General features: G+C 38.0%; 3 protein-coding genes across 9 annotated transcripts; 2 read left to right on the forward strand and 1 right to left on the reverse strand.

Moving 5' to 3' along the window:
* Positions 1 to 98: 98 nt before the first annotated feature.
* LOC6572523 lies at positions 99 to 17222 on the reverse strand. 2 transcript variants are annotated; one of them, XM_032733519.2, is made up of 5 exons: positions 16973 to 17222; positions 16756 to 16912; positions 11523 to 11691; positions 5545 to 5667; positions 99 to 1105 (listed from the first exon to the last, which is right to left on the reverse strand). In XM_032733519.2, exons 3-5 carry the CDS (start codon positions 11688 to 11690, stop codon positions 497 to 499), a joined length of 900 nt encoding a protein of 299 aa, XP_032589410.1. In that variant the 5' UTR covers position 11691; positions 16756 to 16912; positions 16973 to 17222; the 3' UTR covers positions 99 to 496. The 2 variants fall into 2 exon arrangements, with proteins under 2 accessions (XP_032589410.1, XP_001998630.1); XM_001998594.4 differs by having other exon boundaries at positions 16756 to 17222.
* Positions 1636 to 4366, forward strand: LOC122756872 (uncharacterized protein DDB_G0290685-like). 6 transcript variants are annotated; one of them, XM_044007652.1, is made up of 3 exons: positions 1636 to 2251; positions 2335 to 2907; positions 3049 to 4366. In XM_044007652.1, the coding sequence occupies exons 1-3, from the start codon at positions 2080 to 2082 to the stop codon at positions 4236 to 4238; spliced, it is 1935 nt and encodes a 644-aa protein (XP_043863587.1). In that variant the 5' UTR covers positions 1636 to 2079; the 3' UTR covers positions 4239 to 4366. The 6 variants fall into 6 exon arrangements, with proteins under 6 accessions (XP_043863587.1, XP_043863588.1, XP_043863589.1 ...); XM_044007653.1 differs by having other exon boundaries at positions 2335 to 2820; XM_044007654.1 differs by having other exon boundaries at positions 1637 to 2251; positions 2335 to 2565; positions 2821 to 4366.
* Positions 7094 to 8321, forward strand: LOC116804854 (flocculation protein FLO11). The gene has a single exon (XM_032733518.2). It carries the CDS (start codon positions 7115 to 7117, stop codon positions 8171 to 8173), a length of 1059 nt encoding a protein of 352 aa, XP_032589409.1. The 5' UTR covers positions 7094 to 7114; the 3' UTR covers positions 8174 to 8321.
* Position 17223: the final 1 nt, after the last annotated feature.

Raw genomic sequence — 17223 nt, forward strand, 5'->3', positions numbered from 1 at the left:
ATTTATTTATTTATCTTTTTTTTGTAGTATTTATATTATGTTTGTGTTTTTTTTTATAATTTTTTTTGCTAGTCAATAAATATAATTTGTTGAGTATCATTATTTTAGTGTTTAGGGAACGTTCGTTTCGAGTGGTTTGTGTTGCATATGCATCTGAGAGAGAGGTAGCATGAATCGTTACGTAAGCCATTTAGTTTCAATTCAAATAGTTAGTAGAGTGCGCGAGTTGTCGGTGTAAGCCATGTGTACATTTATAGGGTTGGTGGGGTGGTTGGGGTTCGTTTTCATCGGAGGGTTGCACACACAAAATGTCTGCCTTATAGCCAGCCATTAGGAACCGTCAATTTAGCAACTACGAACATCTAGTTAAAGTCTAAAGCTGTCTGTTGTAGCTGTAGCTTTAGCTGTATCTGTAGCTATAGCAGTATTTGTATCTGTATCTGTATCTGTGTGTTTATGTATCTGTATCTGTTTCATTAGCCTTGGCTGCTGACACTTAATTAGCATAGTGCGAAGCTTTGTGCATGCGATAGATGAGACGCCACGGCATTCGAGAATTTCCGTTAGCCGCTTCTAGCGACCTGTCCATATCATCCATGTGCTGCTCGCTGGCCCAGTTCATGTTGGGCTCATACAGCATTTCGTCTCGATCCTCGCCAGAGTTATCCAGTTCGTCCTCAGTAGACATCAGGTCTGTTGCGCTTTTGCGATGGCCGTTTTCATGATTTGTATCGTTTGCAATTTCATTTCCGTTTGACTGATGATGTTTGGCCACGCCCTCCTTGAGGGACTTGTCAAGCAGCAGCTGTTGCTGCTGCTCTTTTGCGGGTCGGTGTAGAAAATCAAAAAACCGTGACGCCGCTGAGGCCGTTGAGGGATCGGATGAACCAGCTGGGTTGCCACTGTAGCCCCACAGTTGACTGGGGAAATGCTGCTGCTGCAGCTGCTCGCGACGCAGCTGCTCTCGCTCCCGTTCCCGCTCTAGCTGCACCTGCTGCTGCTGCTGCTGTTGCTGCAGCAACTTGTGTCGCATGCTCCCCCACGGCGCTGGCTCCAGGAAAACACGTTTACCAACGTTCTTCAATATGGCCCGATTCAATTCGACCTGTGAGCATCAAGTGCAAAGTAAAGAGAGAAAACGCTTGGCATTAAAGGAAGTGAGCGCAGAACATGTCACGAGTAATTCGCAATGTGAGTCAGCCACAGCTCCTAAGAGATATGAACCTATATTAACCCTACAACCTCAACCCGTCTCTAGACACACGTATGGTTTATATGACATTCATATTTAATTTCTCAAACAGCCGATTTGATTTATGCTCAAGTTTAACACATTTTAATTTACATTTTTAACTCGATTCTGTTGGGTCATTTCCTGTCCCAACTAAACTCATTACATTTTAGTCTCCTGCAGATGTGGAAATAAATAAATGAAAAACCTCCTTTCTCGACTAAACTAGTTATATTTTAGTGTCATGCAAATAATATGTAAATAAATAAATGAGAGAGAGGTAATTCTAGAAAAATCTTTTTATAATAAGAAGACAGAATCTAGGTATAAAAAAAAAATTAAATATTATAACTAAGAACTACTTTCTGTTATATGATTATCAATCGATATTAATCGATCTTTGGTATAAGATATCCCTAGTTTATAATTAAGTTTCTATTTTAATACATCGATATTTTTCGTCTTATACGGAAATTCATTTAAATAATATAATCCCTTTGTAAGACAAAATCAATGCCCATAATTGCAAAGATAATTGCATTGCTACTATAATTGTATTATCAATCATGCTTATCAGAAAACGATGTGCAGCCAGTTGTCGGAATACCCATTTCAATGGGTTTCCAAAATAAACCTATAGAACAGAGCTTCACTTGCGGAACTGTGGTGTGTTTTAGATATCACCCAATTTAGTCACAGTTTGGGAAATTCCTTGGACTGTTTACCGAAGATAAGACAGTACGCGTCAGTACGCATCATTGGGAATTTTTCATTTTCAATTATTGTTGCCTTATAAAAGACACAAAAACCATGGACTGGTCAAACAGTTGGGATCTCACAACCTAGCAATGAAAGTTCTAACATTTGTAGTACTAATAGGGAGCCTTCTTGTGGCTTTGGCTACAGCAAAGCCACAAGGATATCACCATGGAGGCATTGAACACCAAAGATGGCCATATGAAGCGAGCAATGATCAGCAGAAAATGGGTCAACGACCGATGACTGTTGAGGGCTCTCATGGTAAGTGTCTGATAATCTCTGCGGATATTCATATATTTTACACGAGAGTCGAACTATTTTTGAAATTCTGCTATATTTTCTAGATCGTCCTGACGAGCTTCCAGGTAGTGGACAGCGTCCTCCCTATAACCACGAACTAAGTCCGTTCGGCGGTCAACGTTCTCAGCCCGATCAGCGTCGTCCCTATAACCGCGAGCAAGGTTTATTCAATGGACAGCAATCGCAAGGTTCATCCAATGGACAGCAATACCAACCCGATCAGCGTTCCCCCTATAACCAGAAGCAAGGTTCATTCAATGGACAACAATCGCAAGGTTCATCCAATGGACAGCAATCGCAAGATTCATCCAATGGATGGCAATCCGAATCCGGATTGTCCAATGGACAGCAATCGCAAGATTCATCCAATGGATGGCAATCCGAATCCGGATTGTCCAATGGACAGCAATCGCAAGATTCATCCAATGGACAGCAGTTCCAGCCCTATCAGCGTTCTCCCTATAGCCGCAAGCAAGGTTCATCCAATGGACAACAATCGCAAGGTTCATCCAATGGACAGCAATCGCAAGGTTCATCCAATGGACAGCAATACCAACCCGATCAGCGTTCTCCCTATAACCAGAAGCAAGGTTCATTCAATGGACAACAATCGCAAGGTTCATCCAATGGACAGCAATCGCAAGATTCATCCAATGGATGGCAATCCGAATCCGGATTGTCCAATGGACAGCAATCGCAAGATTCATCCAATGGATGGCAATCCGAATCTGGATTGTCCAATGGACAGCAATCGCAAGGTTCATCCAATGGACAGCAATACCAACCCGATCAGCGTTCTCCCTATAACCAGAAGCAAGGTTCATTCAATGGACAACAATCGCAAAGTTCATCCAATGGACAGCAATCGCAAGGTTCATCCAATGGACAGCAATACCAACCCGATCAGCGTTCTCCCTATAACCAGAAGCAAGGTTCATTCAATGGACAACAATCGCAAGGTTCATCCAATGGACAGCAATCGCAAGATTCATCCAATGGATGGCAATCCGAATCCGGATTGTCCAATGGACAGCAATCGCAAGATTCATCCAATGGACAGCAGTTCCAGCCCTATCAGCGTTCTCCCTATAGCCGCAAGCAAGGTTCATCCAATGGACAGCAATCCCAACCCGATCAGCGTTCGCCCTATAACCAGAAGCAAGGTTCATTCAATGGACAACAATCGCAAGGTTCATCCAATGGACAGCAATCGCAAGATTCATCCAATGGATGGCAATCCGAATCTGGATTGTCCAATGGACAGCAATCGCAAGATTCATCCAATGGACAGCAGTTCCAGCCCTATCAGCGTTCTCCCTATAGCCGCGAGCAAGGTTCATCCAATGGACAGCAATCGCAAGATTCATCCAATGGATGGCAATCCGAATCCGAATTGTCCAATGGACAGCAATCGCAAGATTCATCCAATGGACAGCAGTTCCAGCCCTATCAGCGTTCTCCCTATAGCCGCAAGCAAGGTTCATCCAATGGACAGCAATCCCAACCCGATCAGCGTTCTCCCTATAACCAAGAGCAATCCCAACCTGGTCAGCATCCTAAGTATAACCACGAGCAAGGCTCATTCAATAGGCAACAATTTCGGCTGTATTTTCTAGGTCGTACTGACAAGCGTCCACACAGTGTACAGCGTATTCCATATGACCACGAGCTAAGTCCGTTCGGTGGTCAACGTCCTGAGTCCCATCAGCGACCTCACTATAACCACGAGCAAGGTTCATCCAACGGACAAGAACTTCAACCCGATCAGCGTCCATCACATGCGCACCATCGTCATCATGATGGCATAACTTTTGAGCCTGAACTGTCGACTACAGTCGAGCCTGAAGAGTCGACTACAGTCGAGCCTGAAGAGTCGACCACTGTCGAGCCTGAAGAGTCGACCACAATCGAGCCCGAAGAGTCGACCACAGCCGAGCCTGAGGAATAGATGACCCTGGAGCCAGAGGAAGGTACCACATTATAGAAAGGTAAACACTTTCTATTGCATATGAAAATATATTTGTATTGAATTGAGTATTCTATTAAAGTGTTGGTAGACAAGCACATAAATCTTCAGTTTTCTGTTCTACACTCTTTCGTTGCCCAAGCCCAATTGTGCGTATGCACTCGACATCTTTCCTTTAACGGCTCGCATTCATGCAGCAATTTATAATATCCCTTTGACAAATCAATACGTGTGCCTTGACATGTGTAAATGGAGCACACAATTTCTTGCGACCCGCTCGCATCTGCAAGCGAAGAATCCGCGTTAGTCGAGAGGCACCCAAGGGCCAAATCATTTGAATTCCTGCCATTAAATCGTTTGATTTTTTTTTATTCGCCACAATTTACCTAACGCCGTGGGCTGCATCAACATTTAGGTAGCCAAATAAATTTTACTTTGTTGCCAGGGCGAAATATTTTTCGTATTACGCATACGACACGTTGGCTTCCCTTTTAACGTACAGAGAAAGGATTTCCTAAGCCTTTGCCTGTTTAGCTGCCAACCATCCTTAAGCTTCTGAGGCCTTTTTTATATACCCTGTGCATGCCAACTGATTGAGAAAGGGTGTTTGAGAAAACAATTTTATGAGTATAAACAGATAATAGCATTTTACCAATAGTTTAGTATATCCAATGATAATAAATAGAAAATGTAAAACGTATTCAGTTTTTAAAGTCGACTTTATTAGAGGTCATTCATATGTTCGGCATACCCATTTGAACAGATTCGTTCCGCTAACCTTTGATATCTACCGCAGTGTTATTTACATGTCTACCCAATGCGGGTCTGTCAATACCTAGCGATAAGAATCGCCTTTGGGCTATTGTCTGACAAATGGGCAGCAGCGTGGCCAGATACGGGCAGCAAAGGAAAGGGGATGCTGGAAACCTGACTTTTGCCAGCCAGGCATTTGGCGTTTGTTTAACAAAAAATAAAAACACATTCTTCCCTTTCAGTTGGCTGGCAAATTAAAAAAGTTATCGCAAGCGATGTGCATTTCATGGACTTTGAAGTTGCTGTCCAACTTGCTCTTCCATTTGCAACTCTAATTTTGATTAGTTGCAACAATTTTCCATCTACATTGAATCGCACTCTCAAATGAAAATCGCATATTGCCCAGGCATTTCTTTTGTTTATCTTGCGAGCTGAACAAAACATTAATGAAAAGTTTTTCAGTGCTCATTTGCGCTTATTAAAAATACCAAGTCGGACAATGAATACCCTCCGGCCACCTGTACGCTTCGCTCACCTGCCGAGTGTTCTCCTTCATCTGTCTGCGCGCAATCTCCAGGAGCAGCCGCTGGCGCAGCACATCCAGCGGATTGACAATGGACAGCGACGGTTTATTCCGCTTGGCCAGCGAGTACTCATCCTGAAAATAGAAAACGAAAGGGAAACAGAGAGATCCAATTTTTTATGCATTCATATTTTAACTTCTGCTTACAGTGCACAACAAATTCTTAATTCAAAAAGTTTTCAACTGAGAATCTGTTTGAGTTGGTTCTCACTTTGTTACGCTTGTTTTGCACAAATATCTTCTTGAATAGCCAAGTTATGAAAGTTTCTAGATAAGTTAATATAGGTCTTTGACAATATTAATGTTCATAGAGACAGACAATTGACGCCAGAATTATATAATATACAAAATTGAATAAGAGAGAACTTGTCCTATTTCTGATATAATGAAAGTCTGAAGATAAACTTAAATTCTGGGAACATCTAACAAAATAGAAAAAAAAAAAATGAATTCTGCAATAATTTAAATTTATATATGAAAATCGGTTTTTAATGGGCAAATAATAAATCATTTAGCTTGACAATTAAACCCCAAAGTGTGATAAGCATTTCCGAGTTTCTGTTTGCCATTTTTTTTATTATTGTTCTTTATAATTAAAGAGCTGATTAGCGGTTTTCGCTGTTTGCTGCATCCAAATGAATAAATATTTACAATAATTTGCAAACTCGGGCAGCTTTCAGATAACAGACTGTGTGTAAACAACTCAATGTAGATAACATTGAGACATTCTAGATGATTTTTGAATGACTAATGATAGCTAACATGTACACGTATCATGATCAAGGCCAGCAGAAAGTATTTCTTATCAATAAATTTTCGTTATTGTATCATAAGACTTAATGCCAATTACAATTTTCATATATTAGCATAAATTGACCAATGCGTAAAAGTGTGGGAAGTCAATAAAATCTATGTCATATATTAGAGAAAATCTCAGAAATTTATAGAGAACATGATAAGCCCCAAGGCTGCCGGCCATCAGCTAAACCGCGAATTGGTCAAGTTGGACAATGTGAACGCCCCCAATTATCAAGTCTGGCAAAGTCTTGTGATTGGTAATTGATCATAGATAACTCTAGCTCCGCCTGTGATGGTTCAATCATTAGCAATTGGTTTGTGGAAAATACCCGAAGGTTAGACGATTGCCGAATAAGTTTCAGTTCCTTGTTATTGTTTATTTTGGAGTGGAAAATACCATAAGGTCAAATAAAACCTTAACCTGCCCAACGCCAATTTTCAAGGTTAATCGAATTAACCAACGAAAGAACATAATTAAGTACGAAAAGAAGTCCCGCAAATCTATCGCCGGGTACTCCACAATGAAATTTCACTTTTTTTTGCCCTTTTCGTTATCAGACATTGTAGCGCAGATAGCGATTAGATAAGAAATTTTGGTTGTAGTCATGGATGGCCAGCATGTCTGCGAGCCATGGTAACTGGCTGCCAATAGCCCCTTGCTTTCATGATATAAAATGCTCGGGCTATACTCCGGGTTATTTAGTATACATCGAACAATAGTAAAATGAAGGTTATAACAATTGCGATATTCCTGGTTCTCTGCGGCGTAGTCGCGGCCAGGCCGAACGGCTTTGACTGGGGACGTAATCACGGCGGCTGGGGGGCAAACATCCATCGCGATGATCAATGGCATGACAGAGTAGGCAATCTGGAACATGGTCGCTGGAATAAGCATGGAGATAGATGGCAAGGAAGGTTTGGCCGCTGGCACAGAGATGAGAGTGGTTGGCATAGAGACGACCGCTGGAGGCATCCGAATTTCCCAAACCATGGAATGCGTCCTGAACAACCTACAGCATTGCCAAGTTCCACAGCAGCTCCCGTGGAGACTTCCCAGGCTCCCGAATCAACTCAGGCCCCTGAACAGCCAATTGAAAGTAGCCAAGCACCCGAGGTGACAACTGAGGCACCCGAACAGTCTACAGTGGCACCCGAAGAGACTACTGAGGTACCCGAAGAGACTACAGTAGCACCGGAAGAATCTACACAGGCACCCGAAGAGACTACTGAGGTACCCGAACAGACTACAGTAGCACCCGAGGAGTCTACAGAAGCACCAGAGGAGACTACGCAGGCACCCGAGGAGTCTACAGAAGCACCCGAAGAGACCACAGATGCACCCGAGGAGTCTACAGAAGCACCAGAGGAGACTACGCAAGCACCCGAGGAGTCTACAGAAGCACCAGAGGAGACTACGCAAGCACCCGAGGAGTCTACAGAAGCACCAGAGGAGACTACGCAAGCACCCGAGGAGTCTACACAAGCACCAGATGAGTCTACTCAGTCATTCGGTGAGCCCACTGACACTACTCTGGCACCCGAGACGCCTGAAGAGTCTACTCAGGTAACCGATGAGCCGACAGAAACTACTCAGGTCCCCGAAGAATCGACAGACACTACTCAATCATCGGAAGAGCCTGAAGAGTCTACTAAAGTTACAGAAGAGCCGACTGAAACTACCCAAGCCACCGTAGAGCCAGAAGAATCAACGACCGAAGGTTCGGGAGAACCTGTTGAGACAACGACAGAAGCAGAGGAGGGAAGCGGGTCGGCGAGGTCATAAGCTCGCTCTGACAACTAGAATATCATTATTATTTCAATGCTAAGCGAGCGTAGTAAGCATTGGGAATCCAACATAGTTATGAAGCGAAATGATATGTTAATATAAGTAGATGGTTTTATTCTAATTATAGAATATGTTAGTCAAATGATTTCGTAATCTTTTATTGTTCATCATTTTTTGAGTACTTCAAAAATTCAATTGCTACGATTGATTTTAAAGAATATCATACACTTTTTTTTGTTAACATGACATTATCATAATGGGTACTTAAGATTGCCTTCTATGTAGGGTCCATAAATAAAATTTTTGCTGATTTCTGTTACCGCACAGAATGTTAAAGGCAGAAATTCAAGTCCAATCGTCAGTTCCGATACGTCGCAAAAATGTTTCAACGCAACTCATATCGCTGGGCATAAAATAATAAACGTGGTATTCAAATGGCTTATTACTCATGCAATTCGATCGATATGTGTACTTTTGTTATGGAAAAATTTTCGCAACAGCAATTACATATATTAGCAGCAGATTATATCATTTATTGCTGTTAGTATTTACTCAGAAATAATATCAATAATTGCGCATAACTAGATGTTTTCCCTGTTAATCGAAGACAACTGTTCAAATATGCGGCGCCTGGAGCCTGGGCCCTATAAATAGATCGTTATCTGAAGAAAACGATATCAAATCAAATCTAAAGTACATCATGAGGGCTATTACATTAGCAATTTTCGCTATCTTGTTGGTTGCCGTAATGGCACGACGCGGCTCTGGCGGCGAAGGCCAGGGCCCTCCTGGTCTTGGTGGACTGGGTGGCCATGGTCCTGGCGGACTGGGTGGTCATGGTCCAGGCGGACTGGGTGGCCAGGGACCTCCCGGACATGGACGTCCACATGGTCCTCCCGGTGGCAAGCCACCATCAGGTGGATCTGAAGGCGATGAGAACGACAATAATGACAACGATCAAAATGATGATGATAATAATGACAATGAGGATAATAATGACGACGAGAATAACCAGGACGACGCTGGCGAAGCCGAAGATGAGAATGAATCGAATAACGAAGAGAATCAGGACGGCGATGAGAACAACGATCAAAATACCTAAAATCTAATTCTGCTTAAAACTTTAACCTTCTGCCTGTTCACATTTAAAAAAGAATCATGCAATAAATAACTATATTTGGCGACTTAAAAAATTAAGTTGATTTTTTTAAAATTAGTTAATGTAGGGTAGATGATACTTGATGGGAGTAGATATCCCTGTGGCGTTGTCTGTAAGCATGGAGCCAATGCCATTACAATTATTTCTATATCTATCAAGGCAACTATGAAATATTGAATATGGCCGGAATTACAAATGAGAGAGTATTCTCCATTCGCCTAGTTTTCGTTGCCCCAGTTTTATCGCAAATTGTTATGAATTGTTTTTTTTGGCAAAGTTTGCGCATAAATTTCCATTTGACTAAACTATTTACGCTGGCAAACTTTCATCTTGGCTCTAAATAGTTTTGAATTTACCAAATGGTGCACTGGATAAAATATTTATAGTGCAACCAAATAGTTGATAAAAGATGCAGGCCTCGGGCAGAAAGAGAATATTTGTGAGAATGAAGACCACATTCACAGATGTTCGTGTGTCCCAAAAGTTGCTCCTTTGAAATGGCCGCCTGTCAATTTGACAAGTGATGGCAGCAGTGCCCCCAAGCATTAAGCCCCATTGTGGCCTCCAAGTGGAGCCCACACATATTGACCAAATTAAACAGCGTGAAAACTTCAACTTTTGTTGTCAACTTTGGGGGATTTATTCACGCTGTAAAACAACAAAGCGTCAAGCTTTATTTATCTTCTTGTCAAAGGTAAACAAACAAGGTTATAATATGTTTTGTTTACTTTTTGTTTACATTTTTTTTTTCTATTAATTTTATTTTTTGCTGTGCTAATGAAGCGTACATAAATCGTTATTAAAAATTTTCCATTTACAAAATTCATTTACAATCAAGTGCGAATGTTGCTGTTGGGAACTAACGAATGCGTAATGCTCGTTCACGGTCCAACAATACTTGAATGTATGAATATATAAATATTTTGGAATTTTAAGAGACGTAATTAGCCGGGAAATGCTATGCCCCATTTTTCACAATGCATTAAATTTATTTTTTTTTTTTATTAAATTTGGAATATTTAGTTTTAAATATTTTACATTTATATATAACTTGATTTATTTCAACAGTAGGCCAAATCTAAAATTGTAATTATAGGATACAGTTTATTTTTAAATTTACCCGCATCTTAGGTAAACAATTTTGAAATAATTAACAACTCACGTTATAATCTCGTGTTCACCAATGTGTATAAATTCTTAAAAGTGCCAGACATCAAGATATTGCCCTTATAAACCAATAGACTCGCTTAATTTCATAAATTAGCACAAAAGAACATTGACTAATTTGTTTGTTTTCACAATGTTAAATCTTAATGATTGGTCATTGGACACATTCTGTTGATTAGATAACTCGGGACTATTGTATGTCTCATTTCAAGATAATACTGAGAATACTTAGAATGTTTTTCAATTGCGCCTTCATTAGAAATCAAAAGTTGTTTAATCGGAAATGCGACCAAGTCGATAAGGGAGCTTCCTTATCCTACATCAAAATTTTTGGGAGTTGGACAAACACGAATGATAACAAGGGCTAAGTAGGAGGATTTATTGATAAACATATATAAAATATATACATTTTTGGCAAGCGGTTGTGTATAATGAATAAACAAACTATTTTTGTATAGGACTGGAATAGAAGAGATCTTGATAAAAATGGATATAGATCAGGAGACAGAGCGAGGCCGAAATATAGAACGAAAGAGTTTCTATTTTGTATTTACTTATAAAAGGTAGACTTTAATCTTTATGTAAAAGACACTATATAGCATGTTTTTTGCGATTTCAATTAGCTGCCAATCCTTAGCAATGAGTCGCCAGTTGCCCAATCCCGAACTTCTTATAAGGAATCAATTGATTGTCAATTGCAGACACACGTATATATATATCATTACGAACATATACCAACAATTATTACCGTTATTTAAATAAGGGAAGCAATAAAATTAAATTTACTTCTGGTTTCTATTTTTTCTCTTTCCCTCGTCTGTTTGCAAATGAAATGCTTATAAATGCCCCGATGGCAACATCAAAGAATTCATCATTTTTTTTCCATTTCTCTTTTGTACAGATTAAAAGGCAAAGGAAATGTGAGTCCGAAAAAAAATGTCAGAAAAATGAGCGACAACTGCGGAAAACCACAAAAGACTGGTGTACGGGGGACAATAGCAGCGCTCACGGCCTACTCACCTGTACGGCCTGTACATCCAAATAGTCCAGCGGAAATCCGTTGGCTGAGCCACCGCCTGCAGCACCCGCTGCTGTTGCCGGCGCACCACGCTGTGCGGTGCAAACGAGCCTCGTGGCGCTGAGTAAAGTCAATAACACCGGGCAAAACCACGCTGTGGCTTTCATCATTCTGCAATTAAAAGGGGGGAAAAAAAAATAAATAAAATACAAGTTAATAAAAAACAACAACAATAATTGCATGGAAAATAAACGGATGCACAATCCGGACGATAAAACGGGCACTGCGCCGACCCAAATTGCATCAAGTTAAATAAAAATTGAATATCATTCCGTCTGAATAAACGGAATATTGAGCAGAGCCTGTCGAATCAAAAACAGGTTTATATATATATATATATATATATATATATATATATATATATATATATATATATATTTTTTTTTTTTATATTTTTTTTTATTTATTTATTTTTTTTTTGCATTAAACGCATTTATGTATAGTCCATCAAATATGCATGCTCCAGAAATCTAAAAAATATGTTGTTAAATGAGTTTGAAGGACTAAAAATCTTTCGAGACTCTATTATATTATTCCGATTATAAAATTGATTTTCATTTTTATTAAACAGCAAAAAAATCCTTGAATATACCAATGAATTTTTAATAATTTACATTATATATTTCATAGTGGTTTCGAAATGCAAAAATTAGTTGATATGGTATGTGTAAATATGTACCAGAAAGATTAATATGAATTGGCGTCAATAATTCATATCTTATATTCAGTCTGTCTTAACCTAACAATGCATTGCAATGGTTCGAGCTCCATTGAACCCAAACCATATAATTATACATATATACTCTAATATTTATCTAATACCAAATTCAAACAATATCCGATGCTGTCCATGACAATATATGTGTAAATCTAAAATAATAATATTTAATACCTAATTAATATAAAAATATAATTACCTATTTTCGTAGGTTGCAATCTTTCAATTTGATGAATAAATTATAATTAAAGCATTTAAAAAGTGTAACAATTTTCTCTGGTCTTTACTTTTTCACTTACAGAGACTGTGACACTTACACGTGTTGAGCTTTTCGTTGCTGGCATACTAAAGCAGTTCGAAGCATAATTTAAGGGCAATCTATCAACATCAGCGCATATATACATATATAGTTGAGAATATATATACATAAATAAATATAAATATATATATATATATATATATATATATATATATATATATATATATATATATAAAACGTATCTGGACTCTGACATTGATATTGCAACGCGTTGCAAGCGTGTCCGGAATATGCGAGAGTCGTGTGTGGAAATACGCAACCTTTTGACATACTGAAGTGTGCTTATAATTTATGGCTTATGCACATGCATGACCTCTTCTAACCCCACTTTCAACTCAGCTCTTCACTCCCCGTGGATGGATGGATGGATGGACTCGCCAAATGACTTTGCCCAGCGACAGCGAAACATAAACGTAATGTGTGGAAATAACATAAATAGATGGCAGGTCGCTGGCTAGGGTTTCGGATGGACATGTGCCCCCCTCTTGTAGCACAGACAGACTGGGGACACTGACGGAACGAACTATTATGGCCAACTGAAAGGATTCCTTTTGTGGCCACAAAACAATTTGCACGCCTGCTCGATTATGCAAACTATCCCTTAGCTAACCAGAACTGGGAAATAATTTAAGAGCTGTCAAAGGTTGAATACCCTGGAAAATACTAAGCCAATGTAGAGTATACCTCAAAATAAGGTTGTGAAAGAAGAAGAAGGGCATGTTTCTAATAAAAATTGCTGACTTTTTCTAAGATATAGGGTATCAAAGGCTCAATTTAAAGGCCAATGACTGGCAACAGGCTTACAATTTCCGCTTAACCTCAGGCCAGGAAGGCCGTAAATCCTCTAAAATCGTTGTGTATCTAAAAATAGATGTAAACACCGTGTAAATATAGTGTTACATGCGTCGTGCGCCGTGCGCTGTGCGCTGTGCGCTGTGTCGCACTGCTCTATTTATTTTTTTAGCCTGCGAATTGGCTTTGCGTTCCGTTTGGGGCCCACTCTCACTTCCTTTAGCTCCACATGGCATCCTTTGCCACATATTTTGATTAGCTTGAGTAAATGTTTACGGGGGCCTTCTATTTCAGTTGCTGTGTGACCCGCATTAAGCTATTTATTTATTAATGCTCAACAGGAATCAAAGGCAATATTCTTCCAAAGTTCGTATATAGTCCATGAACTTGAGTTGAAGAGTGCGATTGATAATCAAATTTTTTTTGACAAAATGCCAGCCTCAAGTTATCGTGCGTCATCTGCCTATCAGCTGCTCTTTGAATTGTCATCAAAATTGAGATAAGCAGCGCTCTCTTTTCTTTTTTCAATTATAACATGAGTACACAGCGTGTACTACGTGACGTATACGCAACGCAATTTTCGTTTAGTTTCTGTTGTATGCTTTGGGGCGCGTTGATAAATATTTTTTTCGTTTATTTTTTTTTTTTATGTAATTTATTGCCCTGTAAAAAGAGAACTGAACTTTAAATAAACTAAATATCACATTCTGTTCAATGGATTTTTCTGTCTATATTTGGATAGTTATCTAAAATAATACAGGTTAAAAATATTTTTTCTCATACAGATTTGTCTGCATTTTTGCTAAGCACTTAGCTCCACTTAAGCTGAGCTGTCATCTGTGAAACTTGAGCGCAAATCTCTCTGGCTGTTTAACTAGTTGGAAGTTGATGGCATAGCCACAAGATATTTGACATATGTAAGCAACTCCATAAAAAAGGTGGCAGCGATGACATGAGGGATTCGGACAGCTGTCATATTCGGGGTCAGGATTTGCGAATATACGAATATTGAAATGTTGACAGCAGTGCTGCATATGGCAAAATAGAAATATATGAAAATTCGTGGATGTGTCAATTTTTTGCCCCATTCTATTTTCTATTTCCCTCCACTCGCAATTGATGCAAAAAATGTGAGATAAAATTCCATTCGGTAGCCCAAAAATGAAATTACATTGTTTAAATACCATCATAGGAAAATGTCTGCATTTGAAGTTCAGCAAATAAACAGATTTTGTTTGGGCATTAAACAATGCTCGGCATAATGTGGCCCAATAAAAACTGCCCTGCCCCACTGCGTAAGCACATGCACTGCGAAATAAAGGGACTGCCCCACTGAGAAATCGTGATTGCCCGGAGCGCGTTCGCTTGCTTTTATCTGCGCAGTTAAAGCATAAATAAAATATATATGTATTAACAATAATATGTATAAAACATAAGAAATAAAACGGCAAAAGTCCCGTCTATTTGCATTTAACATGTATGCAAATATCTGCGCAGTTAGGCCAAAGTTTTAGGTCGATAAAAAGGATTTTTACGAGCGAACAATTTGATTTTTTCCGCTAAGCTAAGCTAAGAAAAAAAAAAAACATAGAAGTGAATAAATGAATTTAATGTATGAATAAATGATTCGACTGCAGCTCAATTGGGAGATTTACTGTAATCAAATCATGTGCAAACATTGTGTGCAACTAAGTGGGTATATTAGACTGCTGAAATACCGGTTAGTATTTTTTTTACTGAAATTATAACGAATGTAATTAATAGTAATTTCATTTATATGTAGATTTGTCTAATGAAACTCTGTGGGGAGGCCATTATTCGAAAAGTATGATCTCAATTGAGTTACATTTGCAGCTGCGAAAATACAATCTAAATCGAATTGACATGTGTTACAGTTACGATCTTGAAGACACAAAAAAAAAAACAATCTTTTATGAGTCGCAAACAAAACGTGACCCATCACAAAGTGACGTCACAGTTGGCTGGCTCGATGGAAATGACAGGACAGCAAGTTTTCGCAGCCAATCAAAAGTTGAAAATGTTCGCCAAGACATGTTTGCACTCTAGTAAATTACAAGACTCGGGACCTTAACTACAGGACAGCAGCCGAAGAGGCTGAGGCTGAACAATGTGAAAATTGCATAAGGAATAAAAATTAATTACTTGAGCAGCTGTAGTGCTTGCCATTGAAAAGTGCTGGACACATTCTCAAGCAAACCCAATATTTAAGATCTCTTTAATTTTTAATTTAAATTCTAGTTCCATTTCGTTAAGGGAACAAAAATCCAAATTCCCAAACTGAGCTGCTCCACTCATTTCGTTAACGTCTTGTATCACAAGTAAATTAATTGGCAACACGTAATGAATTTGGCCAATGTTCCATTGCCAATGAACATCTATAAATTAGGCTACAAGCCAAATTAATTGCTGAAAACATTTTATTAAATTAAGGCTATGTTTACTTTTAGGCTTGCGGCGTACACAAAACACAAGTACATATGTATGTACATAGATTTATCCAGTTATATGTAATTGAGAGGATAAAGGGAAAATGTTTATCTATATTATTATCTATTATAAATATAGAATTATATAATTATATCTTTAATGGTTGTTTATAGTATATAATTTTATATTTATAATATTAAATATAAATATATAATATAAAATATATACAAAGAATATTTGAGAATATAATTGATAGTAATATTGCCTATTAAATATTCATATACATTTTTAAAATAAAAAACAAATTAAATGTATATATTTGGTTTGCTTGAAATTTTATATTTTATATTTATATATTATTATGTTTATTTATAATATTATAAATTTATATATTTTGTTTGTCTATTATTACAGATGCAATATTGTATCTTTATCTTTATCAAATTACATATCAAACTGAATACAACGGCTTATACGGCCTATTAGTTTGAAAAAGAATATTCGGTGAACTACATTTTTGAAATAATAAGTTTTAGTTATATTTCAAGACACACACTTTTTATTATAGTAAGTGAATATATATTATATAAAATTTTTCAAATATAATAAATTTATTTAAAGATTACTAAAATAAATTCACATAAAGTAAGGACACTTAAAAAAAACTATTGCGCCAATAAAAATATATATTTATTATTAAATTAAAATGCATATGTATTGTTATTTATTTATTTTTTTATATATTTATTTTTTTTTCTATAAACAAATATTATTCACTTATTCTATTTTATTTTATATTTTATGAACATCATTTATCAGTTCTCTTTCTATATATAATTTGGGTTTAGAAATTAATTGACGAGCAATTTGAAATCGAATTCAAATCTTTTGTACCCACCAGTTATTACGTTGATTAGGTTTAATCCACAAAGTGAAAAACGTTTGCTTTAACAACGCGTTGAATGCCACCAAATGCAAATAAGTTACTTTTCGTTCAAATTGGTTTGGTGTTTGCCGTTTGATAACAATTTTTCTTCACACACTTTGGTAATTGGCTGTGAGAAAATTTCGTTTGATCTTAACACTGGGTAATATTTATGGTTTTCAAGATTTACGTTTTAGGGCCAATATTTTATTTTTATGGGCTCACGCGCGACTGCAATGAAACGAAATGGGACTCAGCTTAAATTCCAAATTTGAATATATTTTTGAGTGAAAATTCGCACAGAAATTATGTTGAAATTTCAGTTGTTAATTGGAGGGCTATAAAGCTGGCCTAAGGAGCTAGGCTCTGTTCCTTCGAATTGCTATTCGAGGCTGTGTCCGAGAACGCAACAGGCTGACGACGAGCGAAATACTCTGAGCT

Source organism: Drosophila mojavensis, unplaced genomic scaffold (genome assembly GCF_018153725.1).
Source record: "Drosophila mojavensis isolate 15081-1352.22 unplaced genomic scaffold, ASM1815372v1 contig_19, whole genome shotgun sequence".
Taxonomy (NCBI): domain Eukaryota; kingdom Metazoa; phylum Arthropoda; class Insecta; order Diptera; family Drosophilidae; genus Drosophila; species Drosophila mojavensis.

Excerpts from the sequence above, each read along its gene's own strand:
- LOC6572523 (XM_032733519.2), bottom strand. The coding sequence starts at position 11,690 with ATGATGAAAGCCACAGCGTGGTTTTGCCCGGTGTTATTGACTTTACTC. Across the intron at positions 5,668-11,522 it reads TGGATGTACAGGCCGTACAG|GATGAGTACTCGCTGGCCAA; the intron begins GTGAGTAGGCCG and ends TTCTATTTTCAG. Across the intron at positions 1,106-5,544 it reads TGAAGGAGAACACTCGGCAG|GTCGAATTGAATCGGGCCAT; the intron begins GTGAGCGAAGCG and ends TGATGCTCACAG.
- LOC122756872 (XM_044007649.1), top strand. The coding sequence starts at position 2,080 with ATGAAAGTTCTAACATTTGTAGTACTAATAGGGAGCCTTCTTGTGGCT. Across the intron at positions 2,252-2,334 it reads GACTGTTGAGGGCTCTCATG|ATCGTCCTGACGAGCTTCCA; the intron begins GTAAGTGTCTGA and ends TATATTTTCTAG.
- LOC116804854 (XM_032733518.2), top strand. The coding sequence starts at position 7,115 with ATGAAGGTTATAACAATTGCGATATTCCTGGTTCTCTGCGGCGTAGTC.